Genomic DNA, 25178 nt, shown 5'->3' with positions numbered 1-25178 from the left:
TTGAAGTCAGGTAAGTCAAGAAGAAAAGTTCCATAGAGCAAATAGGAGTCTGGAAAAGGATGCAGGGGGTACTCCCAGCAGAAAGCCATGGCTGCCATGGATGGCCAGAGATGAGATTGGGTGCTGCCAGGCACTGGGCTGAAGCTGGGGAGCAGTCCAGAGTCATGGAGGGCCAGGGTGGGGGGAGCTGGGGTGGGTGGAGGTTTCTGGAAGATCTCACTAGAAGATTTTACAAAAGAATTTTTTGTAGATGGTTGGTCATAGTAAACTTCCTGAGCCACTTGGGCCCATCAGGAGTTTCTCTTCAGGCCAATTTTTTCTTTTTTAAATATATAACTATAATATATATGAATATATAAAAATAGGTAATATTTGTGAGAATGGGGCAGGCTGAGTGAGGTGTTGGGGTCAACAGGGAAGGGCCAGAGCATCCTCCCCTTCGGCCAGCACCCCTACCTCCACCCCTAGTCCCAGAGCAGGTGCTTGGAAGCCATGTGGCCTGATCTTGCAGTCACGAGGTGCCTGCTAGCTATCTCCTCTCAAAGGTCAAACCTTCTGGAATCAGAAGAGGACCACCATGGATCCACTCCAAGGAGTACAGCAGGGGCTGCTGGAAGTGAAGGTATGGAGGGCTCCTTGCCATCATGAGCTCTCCCCACCCTCCACAGTGGCCCTGCAGCTCCTTGCCTCTTCTGATGTGACCCATCTCCAGCTGGAGGTGCAGGCTTGTGGAGATCTAAAGAGGTGGCTTGGGTCAAAGGCCCACACTCTGCCTAGGAGGGGGCTTGATTCTCCAGAGCCACCCTGCCTGTCCTGCTGTGTGTCCCATCTGAGTGGGTGACAGAATAGAGAGTTTGCCTTTGGATTTTGTTCCCAAATCAATCTCACCAGGGTGAAATTTTAATTTAAAAACTTAAAAGAGACTTTTCTAAAAACAAACAAACAAACAAAAAAGAAGGGATGAAGTTGAACTGGAAAGCAAATTTAAAAAAAAAGGGGGCTGTTAAAGCACTCTAGATTTTAAGTCTCTTGAGGGCAGAACCTGGAGCTATCTGGTCTCTGCATCTTAAATGTTCTTAGCACAATGCCTTGCTCACTTTAAAAGTGCACCAAATTCTTAGAATAAATAGCAAATAGTGCTAGGCCCTCAGGGGTCTGAGGGAAGTGGCCAGGAACAGAGTCCAGGTTGAAAGGAGGTGTGGGAATGGGCAGGGGGTGTAAGAGGGTCTGCACTGCCCCCTGCTCCCTGAATGAAGCAGAGGGAATGGACACTTCAGGGCTTGGATTGTATCTCACTTTCAGCATAGCTGTGTGATCTTGGATAAATTAATTTATGCTCTTTGGGCTTCAGTTTCTTCCTCTCTTCTCTGTGTAATAAAGGTAAAAATAACCACCTGCTGGTGTTAATGTATACATTAAAAGGGCCTGCCATAGTGCAGGGCAGGAAATCAGTAAATATTATTGTTTTATTCTGCCTCTTTCCAATTGTTCCCTTCTTCCCACCTTGCAGACTTTCTATTCTGCTCCTGTCATAAAGAGTTAACACAAACATTAATGCTAAACATGAGCCACTGTTGGGTTTTGGGTATTGTGAAAGAATGTCGATGGATTATTGAAAAACTTTTTGCACTGAAAGAAAAACAACAGAGGCTTCTGTCCTTCTGGTGGTAGGATTAGTAGCAACAAACCTTGTGCATAAAGGACAGCACTTTATGTTTTATTAAACCCAGAGGCCATATGAAGAGTTGGTCAGAGTACGGGTTTTGTGGTCAGATAGAATTGATTTTGTCACATGTGCTTGCCATTCTAATCAGGCAAGTCATTTCTTTATGCTTGGGTTTCCACCTCTGTAGTATACATATTTTATTTTTTCATTTCTTCATTCATTCACTCATCATTCATTCATTCATTCATTCCCGAGCACCTTCTCAGCATGTAAAAAATGGTGAAAACACAATGGCAATGGCAGATGTGCAGTTGGCACAATGTATAGAAAGCACACTAACTTCTGGGGTACTGAGCCCTGAAGCCTGAATAGGAGTCAGGCAATGCATGAGGGGTTGAAGGAAAATTGTTAAAGACAGGAGGTGAATGAAGGCCAAGGGATAGGGTTCAAGTCCTGAGAGTGTCAATGGTGCTGAGACATTGAGCTCTAAGGGTGAGGAGTGAGTTAAGCCTTGCGGAGAAGCAGCTGGATAGATTAGGAAAACCATGTGAAAGAGTTCAGAGTATCCTAAGAGTGACAATAGCACTAGGACCAGAGGGCAGGGGGACTGCTGAGCATTCTCTTCCTTCCAGAATATTCACAATGCACAGTAGTATCTGTTAATGTTCTTCAATAAAGAATTCTATTTAATATTTGTTTACCAGCTTTCCCAAACCTAATTAATGTTTTTAAGAAATTAGCCTCTTTCAAACTGAGGCCCCAGAGAAACTGCTTGGGAGAAATGATGAGAAATGGAAAGCCATTTCAAGGTTGTAATTTGGGGCCCAACATAACCATATTTGCATTTTATAAAGATCTACCATATACGGAGCACCAGGTACTCTTCAAAGCACTTAACTAATTTAATTTAATTTTTATAACAAGTCTGTGAGATAGGTATTGTTATTTTTTGCATTGTTAACATGAGAAAATCAAGGCATAAAAGAATTAGGTAATTTCCTAAGGTTATGGAACTAGTTGTAAGTGGAGAGCCTTGAATATGAGCTAGGCCAGTCTGGCCTTGGAACCCATACTCAACAGATCAATGTGACTGCATGGGGCAATGGATTAGAGTCAAACAAGCCTGGAGACAATTAGGAGGAGGTTGTTGCCATAATTCAGATGAGAGGTGATGGCCACTTGGACTTCCTACATTGGTTTACAAGATTAAATATCATAACATAATTAAAATATTTAGTATAGTTTTTACTATACAATAGGAAGTCACCAAAAATAGTTTTCCCATGAATGTATAGTTAGTGATGAAGCGGGGGGGGGGGGCAGGGGGGGGTAGTGCTGTATCAATTTGCTAGGGCTGCCACAAAAAATGACCACAAACTGGGTGGATTAAATAACAAAAATTTATTATCTCACAGTTCTGGAGGCTAGAAGTCTAAAAGCAAGGTTTGGGCAGGGTTGGTTTTTTCCGAGGTCTGTGAGGAAAGATTCTGCTCCAGGCCTGTTTCCTTGGCTTGTTGCTGGCCATCTTCATGTTCACATTGTGTTCTTCCTGTATGTATCTGTCTCCAAATTTCTTTCTTTCTTTTTTTTATTAGGACACCAGTCATATTGGATCAGGGCCTACCCTGATGACCTCATTTTAACTTTACTACCCAAGACCTTATCTCCAAATAAGGTCACATTCTGAAGCACTGGGGGTTAGGACTTCAACATATGAATTTGGGTGTGAGGGACATAATTCGACCCCAAATAAAAAGATGATTTAGTAATAGCACCACAAAAATCAGTTATCTGTATGGAGAAAAAACCCTGGATTCCTATCTCACATAATACTCAAAAATCATTATCTGAAAGATTGAAGACTTAAATATGGAAGATAAGAATGATAAAATGTTTAGAAAATGTATAGTAGAATGTCTTTATAATATGGAAAAACTTAAAATGTGACACAGGGGGTGAATTGCTGGGAAGATGGAAGAGTAGGAGGATTCTAAGCTCACCTTGTCCCATAGATACAACTAGATAACATTCATATTAATGTAAATGATCAAGAAAACAACCTGATGACTGGCAGAACAAACTTCATAACTAAATGTAGGGAAAAAGCCACATTGAAGAGGGTAGGAAGTGTGAAGATGAGGTGGGGAGGGACTGGTAGGCACGGAGAGGGGAAAGAAACAGACTATCACACCAGGGAGCTTGCATGGGGAAGATGAATCCCTATAACATTTGGCTTTGAAAACCAGAGGGGTTGAATTTCATGAATTCTTACACCAGCAGGACTTAAAACCTGGAATTTTAAAAATCAGTGGGCTCAGCTTTGGGAGAGTGGGGAGGGCAAGAGGAAACTGAGTCCTTGCCAATAAAAAGAAAGCACAATAGCCCCTGGAGATGCAGCATAGAAGCAGTAGTTTGAAAAATGCCTGAGGCATATGGGAAGGAGAGTTATTTACTAATCTCAGAGCCACAGAGATGTTGGGAGACTCCTCCAGGAATAAAGGAGCTGGCAGGCACCATTTCTACCCCCCCACCCAGCATAAACACACAGGCAACAGAGGAAACTAGCATGGCACTGACATTCCCTACCTAACTTGCTAATGCTGTGCCCCCTGTTCCCCTGTTATGCCTCAACAGATCTGCCCCCTCCAGGCAGGCCTGCTTTGGTTCTGGTGCTGTCAGTCCCCTCTCTCAGAAGACCAGTGCAAACTTTTCTAACACCATATCTCCTGACCTATGTGCTTTGCGGATCTGCCCACTCAAATTTGGTTGGCCTCAGTCCTGGCAGTGGCAATGGCAGGTCCCTCTTATAGAGGACCAAAATGCAAACCTTGCTAAAACTATGTGCCCCACCCCCATGCGTGTTTTGGATCCATTCCCTTCAATGTGCTCTTGGCTGAAGCCCATCCAAACTAGGGCCACAAGCTGGGCTGTGTGAAAGCAGCCCTGAGAGAGGCCAACACCACTCCAAAGTGACTCTTGTCCTGGGGAGAAGTAAAGATAACCATACACACCAGTCAGACTATGGTCCCAGCAGTGGGCTGGGGGAAGACAGTCTGATTGGAGGCCCCACCTGCCAATGAAAGCTTCTCGGGGACAACACAGGGAAAGCACCTTGAAGTTTGGTGATACTGCATCTCTAGCAAATGCCTGGTCTGACTCAGCTCAAGCCCACGGTGGCCCAGATTGGCCCATTAACACCATGGTGACGAAACACTGCCTACAACAGGCAGAGAGCAGATGGCTGGACTAAAGGGAAAATCAGCTTAGCCACAATAGCAGGGCACGTACAACACACATAGGAATCACCTCTGAAGTGCCAGGTTCTGGTAAACAGGGGAGACTGTACTGGGGGCACTCCAGGACATCTTCAAAAGGCCATTACTTTAAAGAGAAGGATACATAGCTGACTTTCCTAATGCACAGAAACAGACACAGAGAGGTATACAAAATGAGGAGACAAAAGAATATATCCCAAATGAAAGAATAAGACAAAATCACAGCAAGAAACCTATGCAAAATGGAGATCTGTAATATGTCTGATAGAAAATTTAGAGTTATGGGGGTGCCTGGGTGGCTCAGTCAGTTCAGTGTCCCACTTTGTCTCAGGTCATGATCTCACAGTTCATGGGTTTGAGCCCCGTGTTGGGCTCTGCACTGACAGCTCAGAATCTGGATCCTGCTTCAGATTCTGTGTCTCCCTCTCTCTCTGCCCCTCCCCCACTTGTGCTCTGTCCTTTTCTCTCAAAAATAAATAAATAAACATTAAAAAAAGAAAATTTCAGGTAATGATCATAAAGATACTCACTGGACTTGAGAAGAGAGTGGAGGACATCAGTGAAACCTTTAACGAAGAGAAAAAAAAGTCAGAGATGAAGAACACAATAAATTAAATTAGAAATATACTAGATGGAATAAATAGCAGACCAGAGGAAGCAAAAGAACAAATCAGTGACCTGGAGGACAGAGTAATGGAAAGTAATCATGCTGAGCAGGTGAAAGAAAAAAAAATTACACAAAATGGAAACAGAATAAGGGAACTCAGTGACATCATCAAATATAATAACATTTGCATTATAGGGATCCCAGAAGAAGAGGGAGAAAAGAGGGCAGAAAATTTATTTGATGAAATGATAGCTGAAGACCTTTCCTAATCTGGAGAAGGAACAGAGATCCAGATTTAGGAAGCACAGAGAGCCCCCAACAAGATCAACCCAAGGAGGTACACACTGAGATACATAGGGATAAAAATGGCAAAAAGTAGTGATAAAGAGAGAATTTTAAAGTTTTTTGTTTTAAATTTTTCAAATTTTTATTTGAGAAAGAGATAAAGAGTAAGCAGGGGAGGGACATAAAAAGAGGGAGACAGAATCCCGAGCAGGCTTTGCACTGCCAGCACAGAGCCTGATGTGGGGCTCGAACCCATGAACTGTGAGATCATGACCTGAGCTGAAGTGAAGAGTCAGACGCTTAACCAACTGAGCCACCCAGGCACCCCTAAAGAGATAATTTTAAAAGCAGCAAGAGAAGGAGAATAGTTAAAAGGAAACCCCATACAGTGGATTTAAAGAAAAGTTAATACCTATTATTCTCAAATTATTCCAAAAAATGGAAAAGGAAGAAAAACTTCCAAACTCATTCTATGAGTCTTTCATTACCCTGATACCAAAACCAGATAAAGACAGCACAAAAAAAGACAACTACAGGCCAATATCTCTGATGAACATAGATGCAAAAATGCCCAACAAAATACTAGCAAAATGAACCCAGCACACATTAAAAAATCGTTCACCATGATCAAGAGGGAATTATTCCTGGGATGCAAGAGTGGTTCAATATTTAGAAGTTAATCAATGTGATATATCACATCAATAAAAGAACAAATAAAAACTCATATGATTATTTCAATAAATGCAGAAAAAGTATTTGACAAAGTACAGCATCCATTCATCATGAAAACCCTCAACAAAATGATTTAGAGGGAACCTACTTCAATATAATAAAGGACTTAGAAAAACCCACAGCTAACAACATGCTCAATGGGGAAAACTGAGAGCTTTTCCACAAGGTCAGGGGCAAGACAAAGATGTCCACTTTCACCACTTTTATTCATCATAGTGCCAAAAGTCCTAGCCACAGCAGTCATACATGGAAAAAGAATAAAAGACATCCAGATTGGTAAAGAAGAAGTAAAATTGTCATTATTTGAAGATGACATGATACTATATGTAGTAAACCCTAAAGACCCCACCAGAAAACTACTAGAATTCAGCAAGGTCACAAGATACAAAGTCAACGTACAGAAATCTCATGCATTTCTATACACTAATAATGAAGCAGCAGAAAGGGAAATTGAGAAAATAATCCCATTTACAGCTGCACCAAAAATAATAAAAATGCCTAGGAATAAACCACCACGGAGGAGAAAGGTCTGTACTCTGAACACTATAAAACATCGATGAAAGAAGTTTGAGATGACACAAAGCAATGGAAAGGCATTCCATGCTCATGGATTGGAATAACAAATATTGTTAAAACGTTGATCTCTCCAAAGCAACCTATAGATTTAATGGAATCCCTATCAAAATACCAACAGTATTTTTCACAGAACTGCAACAAACAATCCTAAAATTTACATGGAATCACAAAAGACCCCTGAATAGCCAAAGCAATCTTGAAAAAGAAAAATAAAGCTGGAGGTGTCACAACTCTAGATTTCAAGTTATATTACAAAGGTATAGTATTAAAAATGGCATGGTACTGACACAAATATAGGCACATAAAATAATGGAGGAAAATAGCAAGCCTAGAAGTAAACTCACAATTGTATGGTCAATTAATCTTTGACAAAAGAGGCAAAAACATGCAATGGAAAAAAGGCAGTCTTTTCAGCAAATGATGTCGGGAAAATGGACAGCTACCTGCAAAAAAAATGAAACTGAATCACTTTCTTACACGGTACATAAAAATAAAGTCAAAATGGATTAAAGACCTAAATGCGAGGCAGAAAACCATAAAAATCCTAGAAAAGAGCCTAGACAGTAATTTCTCTGACATCTGCCATAGCAATATTTTTCTAGATATGTCTTCTCTGGCAAGAGAAACAAAAGCAAAAATAAACTATTGGGACTACATCAAAGTAAAAAGCTTCTACACAGCAAGGAAACAATCAACAAAAGTAAAAGACAACCTACCCAATGGGAGAAGATATTTGCAAATGACATATCCAATAAAGGGTCAGTATCCAAAATATATAAAGAACTTATACAGCTCAACACACAAAAACCTACAAATAATCCAATTAAATACATGCAGAAGGCGTGAACAGACATTTCTCTAAAGAAGACATCCAGTGAATGGATAAAGAAGATGTGGTACATATATACAATGGAGTATTAGTCAGCAATAAAAAAGAATGAAATCTTGCCATTTGCAACAATGTGGATGGAAGTAGAGGGTATTATGCTAAGTGAAATTAGTCATTCAGAGAAAGACAAATATCGTATGACTTCATTCATATGAGGACTTTAAGACACAGAACAGATGAACACAAGTGAACGGAAGCAAAGATAATATAAAAACAGGCAGGGGGACAAAACATAAGAGACTCTTAAATATGGAGAACAAATAGAGGGTTACTACTGGAGGGGTTATGGGAAGGGGGGATGGGCTAAATGGGTAAAGGGCGTTAAGGAATCTACTCCTGAAATCATTGTTGTACTATAGGCTAACTACCTTGAATGTAAATTAAAAAAAAAAAGTCATATGGACTTATAGATTTAGGCAAGGTTATTGAAATAAAGTTTATTTAAACTTAAAAAGAAGACATCCAGATGGTCAACAGTTACACGAAAAGATGCTCAGCATCACTCATCATCAGGGAAATGCAAATCAAAACCACAATGAGATATTATCTCACACCTGTCAGAATGGCTAAAATCAGAAACACAAGGAGCAATAAGTGTTGTGAGGACATGGTGAAAAAGGAAACCCCTTGCACTTTTGGTAGGAATGCAAACTGGTGCAGCCTATGGAAGATAGTATGGAGATTCCTCAAGAAATTAAAAATAGATGGGTGCCTGGGTGGCTCCATTGGTTAAGTGCCCGACTTCAGATCAGGTCATGATCTCATAGTTTGTGAGTTGGAGCCCATATTGGGCTCTGTGCTGACAGCTCAGAGCCTGGAGTCTGCTTCAGATTCTGTGTCTCCCCCTCTCTCTGCTCCTCCCCTGCTTGCAGTCTGTCTCTCTCTCAAAAACAAATAAACATTAAAAAACAAGTTAAAAAAATTAAAAATAGAGATACTCTATGATCCAGTAATTGCAGTACTGGGTATTTACCCAAAGAATATGAAAACACTAATTTGAAAGGATATATGCACCCGTATGTTTATTGCTTAGTATAATAATGGAAGCAGCCCAAGTGTCTACGAATAAATGAATGGATAAAGAAGATATAGTATATTATGTAGCCATAAAAAGAATGAAATCTTGCTATTTTCAACAACATAGATAGAACTAGAGATTATAATGCTAAGAGAAATTTGTCAGAGAAAGACAAATACCATATGATTTCCCTCATCTGTGGAATTTAAGAAAAAAAAAAGAAAAAACAAGAGACAAACCAAAAAACAGACTCTTAAGTATAGAGAACAAACTGATGGTTAGTAGAAGCGAAATCGGGGGCGGGGGGTGGGAGGAGGTGAAACAGGTGATGAGGATTAAGAGTACAGTCATCTTGTTGAGTACTGAGTAATGTATAAAATTGTGGAATCACTATATTGTACACCTGAAACTAATATAACACTGTATCTTAACTACACTGGAATTAATATTTTAAAAAATGTGACACAAAAATGCTAAAAGGCAACACAAGAGATAAGATTTAGAATATTTAAATTTGGTCACATTAAAATTAAAAACTGATTTGACAATTACATAGTTTACAAAGTTCTCACCAGGATAAGTGTAGTTACCATCTGTCACTATATACAATTATTACAGTATTATTGACTATATTCCCTATGCTGTACTTTTCATCCCCATGGACTTATTTATTTTATAACTGGAAGTTTGTACCTCTTAATCCCCTTCACCTATTTTGCCCTTCCTTTCATACTCTTTCCCTCTGGCAACCACTTGATTGTTATCTATCTTTATCAGTTTTTTTCTCTTTTTGTTGTTATTTATTAGTTGTATTTCTTAGATTCCATGTATAAGTAAAATCATTGTGTATTTTTTTGTATGATTTATTTCACTTAGTATAATACTTCTAGGTCCATCCATGTTGTTGTGAATGGCAGATTTTATTCTTTATTTATGACTAAGTAATATTCCATGTGTGTATATACCACATCTTTCTTATCCACTCATCTATTGATCGATATTTAGATTGCTTCCATATCTTAGCTATTGTAAATAATGCTGCAGTAAATATAGGAGTGTACATGTCTTTGAATTAGTGTTTTCATTTTCTTTGGGTAAACACCCAGAAGTGGAATTCCTGAATTGTATGGTAATTCTATATTGTATACGTGAAACTAACACAGCATTAAATGTCAACTATACTTCCATTAAAAATACAAAAGATAAAAAGTAAAAATATGCAAAAAATGAACAACTGTTCATAAAAATTGATAGCATAAAGAGAATGAAAAGACAAGGTGTGATTTGGAAAAAGATGTTCTCAAAATGTATAACTGAAAGAGGTTAGTATCTAGAACACAAAAGAATTAATGAGAAGACAACTCAATAAAAAATTGGATGAAAGAGACAGATATTTCATAGAAGAATAAACATAAATGTAAAGGGAAATGTAATTTAGGTTTGCAATGTAATATCATTTTACTACCATCTGGCTGGCAATAAATGAGAAGGTAGACAGTTCCAAGCATTATCACGAAATGTGGCTGGCAAGACATCCTTATGCACTGTTTAAGGAGTATGAATTGATACAAAATTTCAGCATTATCTTGTAAAGTTGAACATTCTCACACCTTATGATCCAGTAATTTCACACAAGGTACGTATTCTAGAGAAACTCCTACATAAGGTGAAGAGTATGAGACCATACTCATAGCAGAATATTTTCTGAGAACAAAACCCAAGGGTTATTGACAGAATAATATTTTAAAAATTTGGATATCCAAACAGTGAGATATTATAGAACTTTGTTAAAGAATAAACTACTACTGCATACAACAATATGCATGAATCTTATAAATCTTGTATGAAAAAAGCAAGTTATGGAAGGTTAAGTTATAAGATAAGGAAAATTAAATAATATGTTGGTTCATCTGCATATTTATGTGATAAAACAATGAAATTCAAGAGAATGATGACAAACACACAATTCAGGATAGTGGTTATGTCTATTATGCCTGAGAGAGAGATACAGAGGAATGGAATGGGGCAGAAACATATAAATAAATGTAGCAATATCAGTAATGTTCTAATATGGTTCTTGTTATGGATTGAATTGCTTCCCCCCCCCCCCGCAAAGATATATTGATGTCATAACCCCCAGTATCTCAGAATGTGAACTTATTTGGAAATAGGGTTATTGGAGACATAATTAATTAAGACCAGGTCATAGTGGAGTACAGTGGATCCCTAATGCAATGTGACTGGGGTCCTTAAAAGACCCCTTGTGAGATCAGAGACATGGGGAGGATGGCATAGATTGCTGATGAAGGTAGAGATTGGAGTGATGCATCTACAAACCAAGAAACACTAAAGATTACCAGCAAATCACCAGAAGGCAGGCCTGGGACATGGAATAGATTCCCCCTCACAGCCCATAGAAGGAGGTTTTGGACTTCTAGCCTCCAGACTGTAAGATGATAAATTTCTATTGTTTAAGCCCCCTCAACTTTGTGGTGCTTTGTAGGAAATGACTGCTGTCCTTATATTAGGTAGTTGGTGCATGGGTGTTTATATTATGTTATAATTCACAATTAACCAATGTGTTACATGTATTACTTTTTATGTATCAAATGGTTATATAATAAAAATAAAAAACCGAAAGAAGTTATTAGTTTCCAAATCAGGGCATGTGTCTACTATTAATCTCAATGGCAAATTCCAGAAAAGATTTCTAGACAGTTTTATTAAAACTATAAAATTCCACTTCCAACACTCCCTTTAACTTTTATGGAGTTTTTATTGCCGCCTCAGTGTCACTGAGTCCCCGTTTCTCTGACTTTAATTATAGTGTTCACGTCTCCTTAGCAAAGTGTCCTGCACTGAATTCTGAGTGAAGGTGGATTGCCATGCATGCACCTGTCCCGGTATGTTATCTCCTTGTAGACCGGCTGACATCAGCTTTGCCTCCATTTCACACAAAGGGAATCCCGGACATCTAAAATCACTTTAAAGTTCCTGGCACAGGTGCCACAAAAGTAAGTGCCTTCTCTTGGCCTAGAAGTCACACCTGAGCAGGGGTGTTTTGTTCACGTAGCTGCATCTCTGCCACCTCGAAACAGCGCCTGACACAAAGTAAGTGCTCAAAAATTTTGTTGAATGCATGTGTAAATGAATAGTTTTATACGAGTATCCACTTCTCAGGATACCAACCACTATGTTTCAGAAGAGTTTATCAGCCATTCCCCATGCCCCAATCATTTTTGACCTGTTTGTTTTTCTTGTCTGTGGAATTACATGTTATTCTTCCTTATATAAGCAGCCAAAGGCTACCTTTGGGAACTTGGAATAGAGGACCAGATTTGGGTCCCATAAGGCCAAAGTGTGTGTATGTGTGTAATTTTTAAAGAAAAGTTAGGTGTTTAATCTTCCATACTGATTAGTAGCTGGCTCTACTAAGAGTAACATACTGTTTTTATCTTGAGGAGAAGAGATGTTGGTGTTTTAGAATCTTTTATTGAATCCCAAGTGAAATGTGTCTTGATTAAGGATTGGATTCTAAAAAAGAAACTCCAAGAATACATGCAAAGTAGATACTTTTTTTTTTAAAAAGTGGGACTTATGTAGTATTTTGAAAAATAAATTGCTATTTTGCTATTTTGAATATGTCACATAAAGAATGTTATGATGCGACATTACATTAATGAGTTTTTGTTTGTTTGTTTTTTTTTACACGATAGAGCAGCTGATGTTAGTTAGGTGCTCCAGTGAGAGATGGAGAGTTGTCAAGGTCTCAAAAGTATGACACTAGAAATGCTGGTTGTAACATTGATAAATGCAAACAGCAGATAAATGACCAGGCACAGTCCTAGGTGAGGATGGAGAGATGAACAAGACCTCTGCAGAATTAATTTCAGTGGGAGAGACATAAATAAACAGATAATAGCAATGTAATGTGATTAAGTGTTCTTAATCATTCAAAGAAAGAATATTGCTCTATGGCATTCATGTTTTAAGTATAGCTTAGTAGAGTTGTTCTTTGGATACTGGTTACCCAGATATAATATTCCTTTACTAACCAGAATATTTGGTTAATCAAATTGTTCAATTCCCTGACCATACCTGAGTAACAGTTTATTTTACAAGTTATGATCATATCATTAAAAAAAAAATCTCAGTATCTACCACAGGGGAAAACTGTGCAGTTGTTCCTTTCTATAGTTAATGGCTAATTTATTTTATCTTACTTTAGCGTTTTATGGTCCTTTTCAATTTCCAGGAATTTAGAGGCCCCTTCTGGTTTTAGAACAGAAAAGAGGGTTTATTTCCACGTGGCACTGTTTTTTCACATAGGTGGTGGCAACATTTTACTAAAATAAAAAAGAGCAAGGGTCGGTAATAGATTTCCTTTAGTGTTTCGCTGGAAAAATGAGACACAGCAGGTATGGATCCAAACAATATTAGCAAAAAAGCAGTTACAGTGTTAAAATGACTCAAATCATAATTCCTAAGGAAGTAGTGGGTATTTCTTCACTTGATCATAAAACGATCTCCACAAAATTTAGATTCACAACTCTGGGTAAACACACCATTAGAAATACTGTCAACATTGGGCTTTTAAAATCATTAAAATGTTACTAATCCCTTATCTGCAGGTATCCTTCATGAATACTTCCCATCCCTTCTCCTTCGCACATTAGAAAAGTTAGAAAGTAGTCCAGTCTTCTAAGTGACAGTGAACCCTTAGGCAGCGACTGCTTTCATTTACAACGCGTGGCTTGAATACTTGTTCTAAACCCCCTGGGGATATCGGCTAAGCCCCACCGTCGCTCTCTCTCTCCTTGGTTTCTTTACCCCTTTCGAGGTGGATTTGGGGCGAATTCAGTCTGCAAACTACAATCTGACTGTACAACACGCTGCCAAGACAGCTGTCTGCAGGCTCTCCTCAACTCTCCCGATTCCTATTTTGCAGCTTTAGGGGCGGCGCCTTTAGCTTGAACACAAGGTTGAAGCAAAACTTTTCCCTGAGCGGTGGGGCTGCTGCAAGGGCCGCTCTGATGCTGAGGGGGGATGCGGTTGCACCGGGGCGCGCAGCCCGGGTGTCTCGCGGTGGGGCTCTGGGCTCCTGGAAAAGGGGGCGGAGAGGAGCGACGAGAGGAAGGGGGGCTGAGGTCACCCGCGCTCTCCATCCCGCCCAGGCTGCGAGCGCCGCTGGGCGCTGAGGGACCAGAGGAGCCCAGCGCGCCCCAGGTTCCACGCTGGGGCAGCGCGCGGAGGGACGTGCTGCGGTGCAGAGCGGGGCCGAGCGGGAGCGCGGCGCTGCGCCAGAGGAGCCCGCAACGGCCGGGAGAGGAGCCGGGCGCGCGATGGCACTGGGAGCCGCGCGCCCTTCGCCGACAGTCCTGCGGGCGGCCCGGGAGGCCAAGGTAACCACCTTTCCAGGGGCTGGATTCCCGCGCGTCGGCCTCCGGTGCTCCACCCGACCGAGGCGGCGCGCTTACCCAGCCGCACTGGAGGGCACCTTAGTCTGAGCTTGGCAACAAGTTTGGACCAGATGGCCCGAGCTCGGGAGATCTTCAGAGAGAAGAGTATTCCGGCCGACGCGAACCTATTCAGAGCTGCGCGAGTAGGAAGCGGGTGGAAAGGGTCTCAAGGGAGGGAACTGGGCCAAGGGGGAGTTCTCTTCTCGTCCCGCGGTTCCCGGCCAGCGACCCTTGGGAGTCCCGCGCAGGGGCAAGCGCAGGCCTTTGGCGCCCCCCAGGGAGGAAGGGAACCGGCCCTTTGGCGTTTGAGCAATAGCAGAAAGTTTCAGCAAGTTAGGTTTGGGAAGGATGTTGCAAGCGGAGGCTTAGGGGCAGAGGGGTAGTAACGGCGAAAGTTGAGCTGTGAGTAAGACCCGGAGCAGGCGGCCGCCCTCGGGGCAGCCCGGGCGTCCCCACTCGGGCCGGGCCCAGGAAAGGCTGGCTCGGTAATTCCCAGCCTCCCGGAAAGCGGCTCGGGGAAACCCCAATTGAATTAGTTGGGGTGGGTGGGTGGCTGTGGTCTTGGGTATCAAGGTCTGTGACTCAGACCTCAGCACACTACGGAAAGGACGATAAATGAATATAAATGAATACTTCGCGTTAGATGTCGCTCCCCTGAAGCTGTCACTTGATCAACAGCATGTAGGCAGATGTGCTCACAGTGTACATGACCTGCCTCCTTTCCTACCGAGAGAGCCGGGATTTCTGCACAGGTTGTGGCTCGACAAGAAAAGGTTCTTAGCGACCCACCAGTCTACCTTCCGGGGGTTCCAGACCGTGTGGTTTGCTAATATTTGATCTAAATTCAACAGTCTTAGAACGTACCGTGGGAAGCCCCGTTTAACAACAGTGAGTTTGCCGGTCCACTCGGCCCCCTCCCAAAGTTCGAAGAAGATGGTTTTGTCCGCCTGACAAACAGGTAGTTTACCTAAAGAATAATCTGCAGTTTGGGGACAAAGCCTATGAAAGAAAAAAAAAAAAAAGCAAAACTTGAAACGGTCACTTAATTATTTAAACAGACTAGTATGCTTTTACAAATTTTCTTGGGTTTAAATCTAATCTTGTTAGTGATTTTGTAAGCTTTAAAAGTTTTAAGGTGTCTGTGAAGTGTCAGGAGGAGATTTAGGAGGCACCCATTTGCAGAGGGGCCACAGCCTTAACCAAAGGGTCTCAAGTTTGGCAGCCTCTTTACCTTGAACATGAAATGTGGAACCACAGGCAGATGTGTGCTGCTTTGGTATGATGCAACCTTGCTTATGATAGGCCAGATAAATCTGATTCTCACCACAGGGTGCTGGGGCGCTTCAGTCTTAAATGTCAGATGAGCAGTTATCCAGGGCTCATAATTCCTCTGTCTTTATGCTGCAGATGTCCGGACTAGAAGCCTGCACAGTTTTGAGAGGGAGATGACTTAAGTGGCCAGCTTTTTATCTCCACAACGATGTCTATGAACAATTCCAAACAGCCAGTGTCTCCTGAAGCTGGGCTCCTTTCAAATACAACTTGCCAGACGGAAAACCGGGTTTCAGTATTTTTTTCAGTAATCTTCATGACAGTGGGAATCTTATCAAACAGCCTTGCCATTGCTATTCTCATGAAGGCCTATCAGAGATTTAGACAGAAGTCCAAGGCATCATTTCTGCTTTTCGCTAGTGCCCTGGTAATCACAGACTTCTTTGGCCACCTCATCAATGGAGCTATAGCAGTCTTTGTATACGCTTCTGATAAAGAGTGGATCCGCTTTGACCAGTCGAACATCCTTTGCAGTATTTTTGGTATCTGCATGGTATTCTCTGGTCTGTGCCCACTTTTTCTAGGCAGCGTGATGGCCATTGAGCGATGTATTGGAGTCACCAAACCAATATTTCATTCAACGAAAATTACATCCAAACATGTGAAAATGATGTTGAGTGGAGTGTGCTTGTTTGCTGTTTTCATAGCTTTGCTACCCATCCTTGGGCATCGAAACTATAAAATCCAAGCATCGAAGACCTGGTGTTTCTACAAAACAGAACACGTCAAAGACTGGGAAGATAGGTTTTATCTTCTACTCTTTTCTTTTCTGGGGCTCTTAGCCCTTGGCGTTTCATTCCTGTGCAATGCCATCACGGGAATTACACTTTTAAGAGTTAAATTTAAAAGTCAGCAGCACAGACAAGGCAGGTCTCATCATTTTGAAATGGTCATCCAGCTCCTGGCTATAATGTGTGTCTCCTGCATTTGCTGGAGTCCATTTCTGGTAAGCGTCTAACGTTTTGACAATTTCTGCTTTCTTCCATTTTTCCATGTTTAATACAGGGTTTGTTGTGTTTTTTGAAGCTGTTAGTCTTGATGGGCAACAGTGTTCAATCTTTTAATGCTGGAGTTTATTCCTACTCAAAACGTATGTCAACACCCAGCTCTGGCTTAGAATTAAGCTACTTATGGTACATGTGGTTATTTTCCCACAAGTCCTGAGTTGAAAGAAGGGTCTTGCTAAACAATTCTAACCATAGTGTAACCTGCTTGCAGTAGAGTAGGGAGTAATTTTAACAGAGTAACATAGTTTTAATATACTTAATAGGATTGGTTTCTAAAGTGTGAAACAAAAATGACCAAGTATAATACAGTATTGGAGTGGACTCAACCAAGTCTTGGTAGCAAGTCACAGAGACTTTTAACTTATAGAAAAGGCATATTAGCTACTGAGTTTTTCTAAACATATAAGACTAAACATATAAACATATAAGTCTCGGCTTGCAAGAGGAGGTGATGAGTTGAGATAGTTGGATAGTGCAGGTGAAGTCTATGGATAGATTAGGTGAAGTGATCACTAGTACCCCAACCCAAGAGCAGTGCCAATAGTTCAGGGAGAGGTATGGTTCTCAGGAGAGCCAAGGATCCTTCCCTTATCATTCCATTCCATTCCATTCCTTTTTTTTTTTTTTTTAATGTAGCCAGTAGCTATGTTTCACAGCTTGATATTTTTATTTGGAAATGAAGGCTAAAGTTAAGGAATTAGCAACAAACATAAGTCATTTATTTTACCTTCTTGGTAGAAGGAAAAAATACTTATAATTGATAAGTATGGCCTTAACTCCCTTCATCATTTTATGACAGAAAGGTCGACAACATGTCACGAAAGAGAAAAGAATCCTCTGTACATAGTGAGTGAAAGCAGCAAAGATGATTTTTATTCCTTTTTCTGTACCAGTGAATAAATGGGCTAGAGACAATAATATAGGTGGTCCGCAGGCAGAGGTAAGGCAAACCGGGGAGACAAAGGTAGATGGAACAGAAAGGTTGTGGTCATACTTTGCCCGGTACTTGTTACTGATGCAGTTTTCCTAGGCCCCCAGCAGGACCACTGTCCAAGAATTGTTGCCAGTGGAGTTTTAATCAACAATCCTGCTGATCCTGATGCACAAGAAAGTTGGGGAGAGCTCCTGTGGGCGACAGATTCCGTGACGGCTGACTTTATTTAACAAAAGGATTTCTACTTTTTGAATATTTCTTTATTCATATTATGTCCTCACACTTTGAATTTAGCGTCTTCAATTGTTAAATCACTTAAATATTTTTTCATGATGTGCCTGAACTGGTCCTAAGAACCCAACCACGGGGGGTGGGGGTCAGGTTGAGATTGTCAGTGGCAGGTCAACATTTTGAGGCCTGCTTGTTGTCAGTTTAGGAGGCCTGGGGTGAACCCAAGCAGTGATCTGATCTGTGCTCAGAGTCTAGTTATTTGAATCTGAATAGCAGAGAGCAGTTCTATCAATACTTAGAATCACTTTAGTGCTCATTCTTGGAGATTTTAATTTACACCACTGAACAAAGGGAATTTCCCTTGGACAATGCTTCTTCTTTTTTCCTTAAACTTTGAAACACAGTAACTTTTCCAAGTAAAAAGTGAGTATGAATAGCACTGAAATTAATTTGGAGGTTGGAAAGGGAATGTGAAGAAGGTGAGAAAAGAGGTACCTGAAAATATTTAAAGAAAAATTTTAAATGAGGGCCCTAGCGCTGGAGAGATCCTGAAAACAACAAAATAGTGAACTCAGTGAGATACAGATAGTCTGGACAACTGAGATAATCACTGGTGCTTTGGTTTTTTGTTTGTTCCAGTCACGTTTAAAATCCTGCTTCATTCTGGCTTCTGACTGGGAAATAGGAATGACAGGTTAGCTGCGGTGACACGGTGGAAGGTAGCACAATTTCATGCTCATCATGGATATTTTGAACTTATGTTTTTCTTTAATTTCTCTTTCTGAATTCTTGGCTTCCTTCACTGTTAAATTGGATATAATTTAATTCATATTTTGAACATATTTCTAGTAGAAGCATAATTTTATTTCTGAGATCTGTGTTCTGTTTACAAGTTATCAATACATCTATGACACCAATGTATCAGTACTTTTTAGTGTGAGAATTATTTCTGTGTGAGATGCATGGTAGATATACCACAGATACATACTCCTTTTATTTGAAGCATTCTTTGCATTCCTGGTTTCTCTTGTGGAGACCTGGGTCTTCATAGCACATTCTGACTAAAGGATTTATAACTTTTGTGGTCTGGACACATGTGCCTTGGGCATTAGGTTAAGGCCATCAGACAGCTCTAAATGGAGCCCTCATAAAAAACTCAGGTTTGGGAATGCCAAATAGCACCCAACACTAATATCTCATTTGAAACATTTCTCTGTTTTTTTCCCTTAAATGCTTAGAAAAAGTGCATAGATATTAATGACTGAGCCATCATTCTCTATTCTCCATTTTTATTTTATCTTATATTTTTAATTTTTAAATTTTATTTGAGTCCGAGTTAGTTAACATATAGTGTAATAATGATTTCAGGAGTAGAATTTAGTGATTCATCACTTACATAAAACACCCAGTGCTCATCCCAACAAGTGCCCTCCTTAATGCCCATCACCCATTTAGCCCATCTCCCCACCCAACACCCCTCCACCAGCCTTCAGTTTGTCTTCTGTATTTCAGAATCTCTTATGCTTTGCCTCTCCCTCTCTCTTTATTTTATTTTTCCTTCCCTTCTCCTATGTTCATCTGTTTTGTTTCAATTCCACATGTCTACTGTCCATTTTTAAAGTGCCTCTGAAATCAAGCTTCTGGATTCCCATAGTTGTACTATAATGCGAACAGCTTCCACAGTGCCCTACTTTACATCATGTGTCTTCTTTCTATGATTGATGAGTATGAATCAACTGGATTCATACAATCTAAATCCAATAAACCATTTGGATTTATAATTTGAATGAACATCTATACACATTTTCTGACCTGTTATCACTGTCATGTTCAAGCCTCAAACTGAAACAAAGATACAGGTGCACTCATGAAAAGGAGCAGATGATAGTGTTTGTGCTTGACAAGATTTAGTGCATCAGAATTTATCACTAGAGGCATACTTTCTAAAATTATTTAAATTTGTAGCTGATGACAAAGGGAATACTTTATTAATTTTGATGATTAGGTTCAGTCAATACAAAGTAAGATGATCCTGTTGTTTGAGTTTTCTCTTCCTTTGTGTTTTTAATAGACTTTATTTTTCTGGAGTACCTTTAACGTTACAGGGAAATGAGTAGTAAGCACAGAGTTCACATATACCCTCTCATGTCCCTCCCACACCCCCAGGTATCCATATTATTAAGTCTTACCTGGGTGTGGTACATTTGTCACAATTCATGAGTCAATACCGTTACATTCTTATTGACTAAACTCTGTAGTGTTTTACCTTAGTGTTGTAGATTGTGTGAGTTTTGATAAATGTATATTGACATGTGTCCACCATTACAGTATCATGCAGAATAGTTTCATTGCCCTAAAAATCCCGTTTTTTTTTAATTTTTAAATTTAATGTGTTATTTTTCCAAAGGAGGAAATGTGTGTTTTCAGGAATTAAGATTTAGAAATGTAGTACAAAAATAGTATTAGTTTAAAATATAGCTCATTAAAATTTTGAAATTAAAAAATTTACAATATCTGGATTTTATAGTTTTAAACATGGTGAGCTCATATAAATTCGTTTAATTACAATCCCAACTGAAAAATACAGGAGACTACAATGGGCACTTATTAGCTTATGATTTCATTTAGCAACAAATTAATACAAAAATCTTTAAGAGTCAAATGGCAGTTATAAAATTGTCTTGTGCATATCCTAGGTGAATCACTTCTCCTTAATAAATAAATCTTTTATTTTTATTTTTATTTTTATTTTTATTTTTTTATTTTTGGGACAGAGAGAGACAGAGCATGAACTGGGGAGGGGCAGAGAGAGAGGGAGACACAGAATCGGAAACAGGTTCCAGGCTCTGAGCCATCAGCCCAGAGCCTGACGCGGGGCTCGAACTCACGTACTGCGAGATCGTGACCTGGCTGAAGTCGGACGCTTAACCGACTGCGCCACCCAGGCGCCCCCTTAATAAATAAATCTTAAAGACATTCTTTCGTTGTTTCTAGAGTGAGGGAAAAAAAAAACCCATTTATCCACACTTCAAGTAACATTTTCTTATTATTTTTGCCTTTATACAAGTAATGATTCTTTTTAATGTTCCATTTCTAGAATACGTAACCCTGAAAAGAATTTATTATTATTGCTATGCTTATTTAACCAGTTTGGCAGAGCAATAAATACTTGTTGACTGGTTGACTGTAACTTAAGTAGTATGAATGTCAAAAGATTGCAAATGATTGACCAGAATGTGGATTCGCAGTTTTGTAGGTAAGAGTTAATTAAGCAAATACTGAAACCAAGTGGTAATTTTTAATCTGTTCCCTAAGTCAGCAACTGTAGATGCTATTAAGCTTCGACAATCTTTTACTAGAAGGCCATACGTTTGTTTACTTTCTCTTCAGGGATAGAAGATAATTTTGACTTGGGAAAAGAAGTGTAAAGTATATGAAAAGTACATAGATTTCTTATGTAGGTGGGTTTACCCAAGAAATGTGTTCTCTTGCATATATAAATTTTGAACTTGATTTTTAAAAAGGTTATTACTCTTACGCTAGTGTTTCTAGTCAATGTAGTTAAACATTTGGTCACTAAGATGTTTGTCAGATATAAATAGCAAAATTAGGTAGCTGATTGAAGTTTGACTGAATTACTAAAGGTATTGGCATCATAATGAACAGGTCTTAGAAGGCTAATGGCAAATGATAGGTGAGTCTTGCTCTCCGGGAAGTTACCCTTAGCCAACGGAAGCTGCCTTGACTGTGGTGCACCCTTTGGTCACTGTGTATGCAGGGACGGATGGTTGTAGAGATACAAAACTCTTACCCCCTTGCCTCATTTAGGACATTTCTGAAGGGTCATCCATACTTCAGAACTCACTGGCTGAGGCCTTTGTTGCAAATGCACTGAACTCTGCTTCCCTCTTTGCCAAACCCTGCTTCCCTCACCATCCCACACTCCCCGGAACCACTCCCTGCTTGCAGATCTCTGTCTCAAAGTTTATTTCCTGCAGAGTCCAGCTTAAGACAGTCTTTCAGAATCCCATTTGTTCATATATTATCTAAATAGAACATATATTACACATAGGTTTACAGTCTGATTCAACTAATATATTGAGGTATGTATACATCTTTGGAGGTGAATTCCTTTCAGTTTATTATCTCCCTCCATGGAGCATATGGTGTAAAATTGGTCCTGCAAAGGTCAATCAATTAAAAAAGACATTGCTAAGCTGACGATTTTCATAAAAATCTGCTTTATATGTGTACAGTGGTGTGGAATAATTTTGGTATTTTAAGTTCATTTACTCTTAACAAAACATGATTTCCTGTTTTTAAGGAGAAAGAGTTATAAAAATGCCCAAAGATACCATAGACATTGGGACGGCACTTAAAAACATTGCTTGAGTGATTCAAGTGTAAATGAATCAGAAACATGTGGATTTATTTATACTCCCTTGGATATAAAAATCTTCTGGCTTAATGTGTCTTGGGGTTTTTATTAAGCTCCCAAACATTTAAAGAACAATTCAAGATGTTAATATGCCCAGAATCTCTCTAGGTTGCCAGTTTTAACTTTATTTGTTTAGTCGTATCCTTACAGGGGGGTATATAAAATGCCTTCCATTTATATTTGCTCTGGAAGGCATTTATAATCACATGAAATTTACCTCAGATATCAATGCTGTTTATCTATATTTAGAGAGGACTTCATCCAATAGGAAAAAAACTGCCTTTTGATATTTGCAAATATTACTTTTCAAAGCTTGTATAAGTTTGTCATTCTGTCCATCCTCTGTCCTGGGTGTAAGTATGGTAGTGTCACAAAAGAGTGGGTACAATTATGGCTTCATACAGATGGGGAGGTGGTTTTTCTCACTCCCCCTTGGCTAATAAATCCTCAAAAAGAATTCAGACAGTGGAATGTCAGAATGGAGTGGCTGTGGTATGGTGGTGAAGGAGACAGAGACAATGGGATTATGTAAAAGGATTTATTTTTAGCTTTTAGTGCACAGTTTCAAATTAAGCCTTCTCTTTAGGTACTGTAGTTATTCAAGTACAGGAAGGGGACAGGATCCCAGCCCTACCACCTCTTAGCTGTCACATGGAGCTACTCTAAGCCAATTTTGTACCATTGTCAACCGATTATAATAATGCTATTTCCTTAAAAGTGCTATCAGAAAAAATGATTTGACCTCCCTACATCGATAGTACAGTGATTGGCTCGTAGTAAACCTAAAATCCCCAAATCCTGCCACCCACCATCTCAATTAGAGAAGATCATCCCTGTTTAGTTCAGATGTTTTCCGTGTTCTCCTCTATGAAGAAGCTTTGCTTGCACTGGAAAGGAGCATAGGGAGCTCGCAGCTTCATAAAACTTTTCTTGGACATTTCCACCTGAAGTTTCGGGTCACTGTTCCTTGTTTCACTGTCTCATAAGAAGTAAAGATGTCGCCTGCTAATCTTTTGCATCTTATTCAAATTCTCTAATATTTTATAATTATAATAATTTACAAGGTATTAATGTACAAATTATTTAAATCAAGTTAAAATTAGTTCAAAATGATTGAGACTGTTAGGTATAAGGCATTATGCCCAGGTTGTGAGTAGTTCTAGGGAGTGAGAGATAAAGCTCTTTCCTCAAAGAGCTTATAGCTTGGAGTAAAAGATATACCCTGAGAGCTAAGATAAGTCTTATTTCTTCCACTTCCTGGCTGTGTGACCATAACCACTTTGTGCCTCAGTTTCCTCATATGTAAGAGGTGTTGTAATAGTTCTCAACTTCCTTGGGTTGTTGTCAGGACTGAATAAATTAATAATGCAAGTTAAAATAGTGCCTGACATAGTATCATATGCTTCAGTTATTATACTATTATTGTTATGGTTGCTGTTATGATTAAATATTAATGCAGGGGTGCCTGGGTGGCTCAGTCAGTTGAGCATCCGACTCTTGATTTCAGCTCAGGTCATGATCCCGGGTGGTTGGATTGAGTCCCATGTAGCTCTGTGCTGGACATGGAGTCTGCTTAAGATTCTCTCTCACTCTCTCTCTCTCCCTCTGCCTCTCTCCCCAGCTCGTGTGCTCTTTCTCACTCTCTCTCAAATTAAAAAAAAACAACAACAAAACATTAATGTTTCCAGACAGTAACTTTGTCAATGAGATGATTGAAGGCACTTTTTAGTTATTAAATGAATAATGGATGCTATAGTAGATGGCTGTCCACAAATTATTTATTTATTTGACAAATATTTATAGAGCACCTACCATTGTGCAAGGCAGTGTTTTAGATACTATAGTAACAATCTCTGTGATTTAACTGTCACAATATTTGTGCTGTAAGCAACAATACTTGTAGACGATGAGAAGAAAGGGTATGTGTAGCAAATTGAAATATGAAGATACTTGATTATATTTTCTATTCTAACAGAGTAACAGGTATTCTGTTGTGAATATTTGTGGATGAGATTGTTTTTTATAACATGAAGGTGAAAAATTTCTATAGTATATCACTTAGAAGGAAAAATTACTGGAAGTAAATGTGATCCTAAGTGAGGTCATGTAAACTGTAAAAAACAAGGAGAAGAGAGAGCATAATGCATATAATTCCTAGAGATATAAAAATTACAAATAAGACAGTATTTGGACAGGTTTGAACAAGATAAGAATACAGCAGGCTGTAATAAACTAATATTGAAAGCTAGAAGAATTTTCAAGTAATGAAACAGGAGTAGCAGAAAAATTAAATCATATTATAACAAGTTAATAATTCAAATAAGTATTTTATGCTATCATTTGATAAGAAAAGTGACTCAAGATATAGAAGAGAAATAAATGGTGAAGTGAAGCATTACAGAAACCACCAACTCTTTCTGAGATTTTACATAAAGAAAGTGTTGGAAAGGACTGAAAATAAAGAAAAAAATGTGAACATTCATAATAGAAATGAAGAAAATAAAATAATTCATTGATGCTTTAATGTACTCATTATTTTACTCATTGATTTGTTCATTCAGCAGGCATTTGCTGAGCAAAACGTGGGGTGTCTCTCCAGGTGGAGGGTGAAGCCGAGATGGAGACTTGATCTGGGAAAGTACTCCTGAGGCACACACTAGGAATCATATTTTCTAGCTTCTTCATTTTACCCATGTTCTTTGCACTCCGTTCTTCAATCTCTTGCTCAT

General features: G+C 39.4%; 2 protein-coding genes across 3 annotated transcripts in view; both read left to right on the top strand.

Moving 5' to 3' along the window:
* GIPC2 (GIPC PDZ domain containing family member 2) overlaps positions 1-25178 on the top strand; it is a 453978-nt gene that overhangs the window by 392507 nt on the left and 36293 nt on the right. Inside the window, exon 7 of one of the 2 annotated variants that reach the window (XM_058716907.1) lies at positions 15915-15994. The exons of the other annotated variant lie outside the window; for it this stretch is intronic. The gene's annotated coding sequence lies outside the window, so the exon portion shown is untranslated. Of the gene's footprint in view, positions 1-15914; positions 15995-25178 lie in introns of those variants that run through there. 2 annotated transcript variants of the gene reach the window in all.
* PTGFR (prostaglandin F receptor) overlaps positions 15988-25178 on the top strand; it is a 46759-nt gene continuing 37568 nt past the window's right edge. Inside the window, exon 1 of the mRNA XM_058716898.1 lies at positions 15988-16785. Coding sequence (XP_058572881.1) covers positions 15988-16785 — 798 coding nt within the window. The remainder of the gene's footprint in view (positions 16786-25178) is intronic.

Source organism: Neofelis nebulosa, chromosome 2 (assembly GCF_028018385.1).
Source record: "Neofelis nebulosa isolate mNeoNeb1 chromosome 2, mNeoNeb1.pri, whole genome shotgun sequence".
Lineage (NCBI taxonomy): Eukaryota > Metazoa > Chordata > Mammalia > Carnivora > Felidae > Neofelis > Neofelis nebulosa.
Note: the sequence above shows the minus strand (reverse complement) of the source record. Positions and strands in the feature narration are given on the sequence as shown.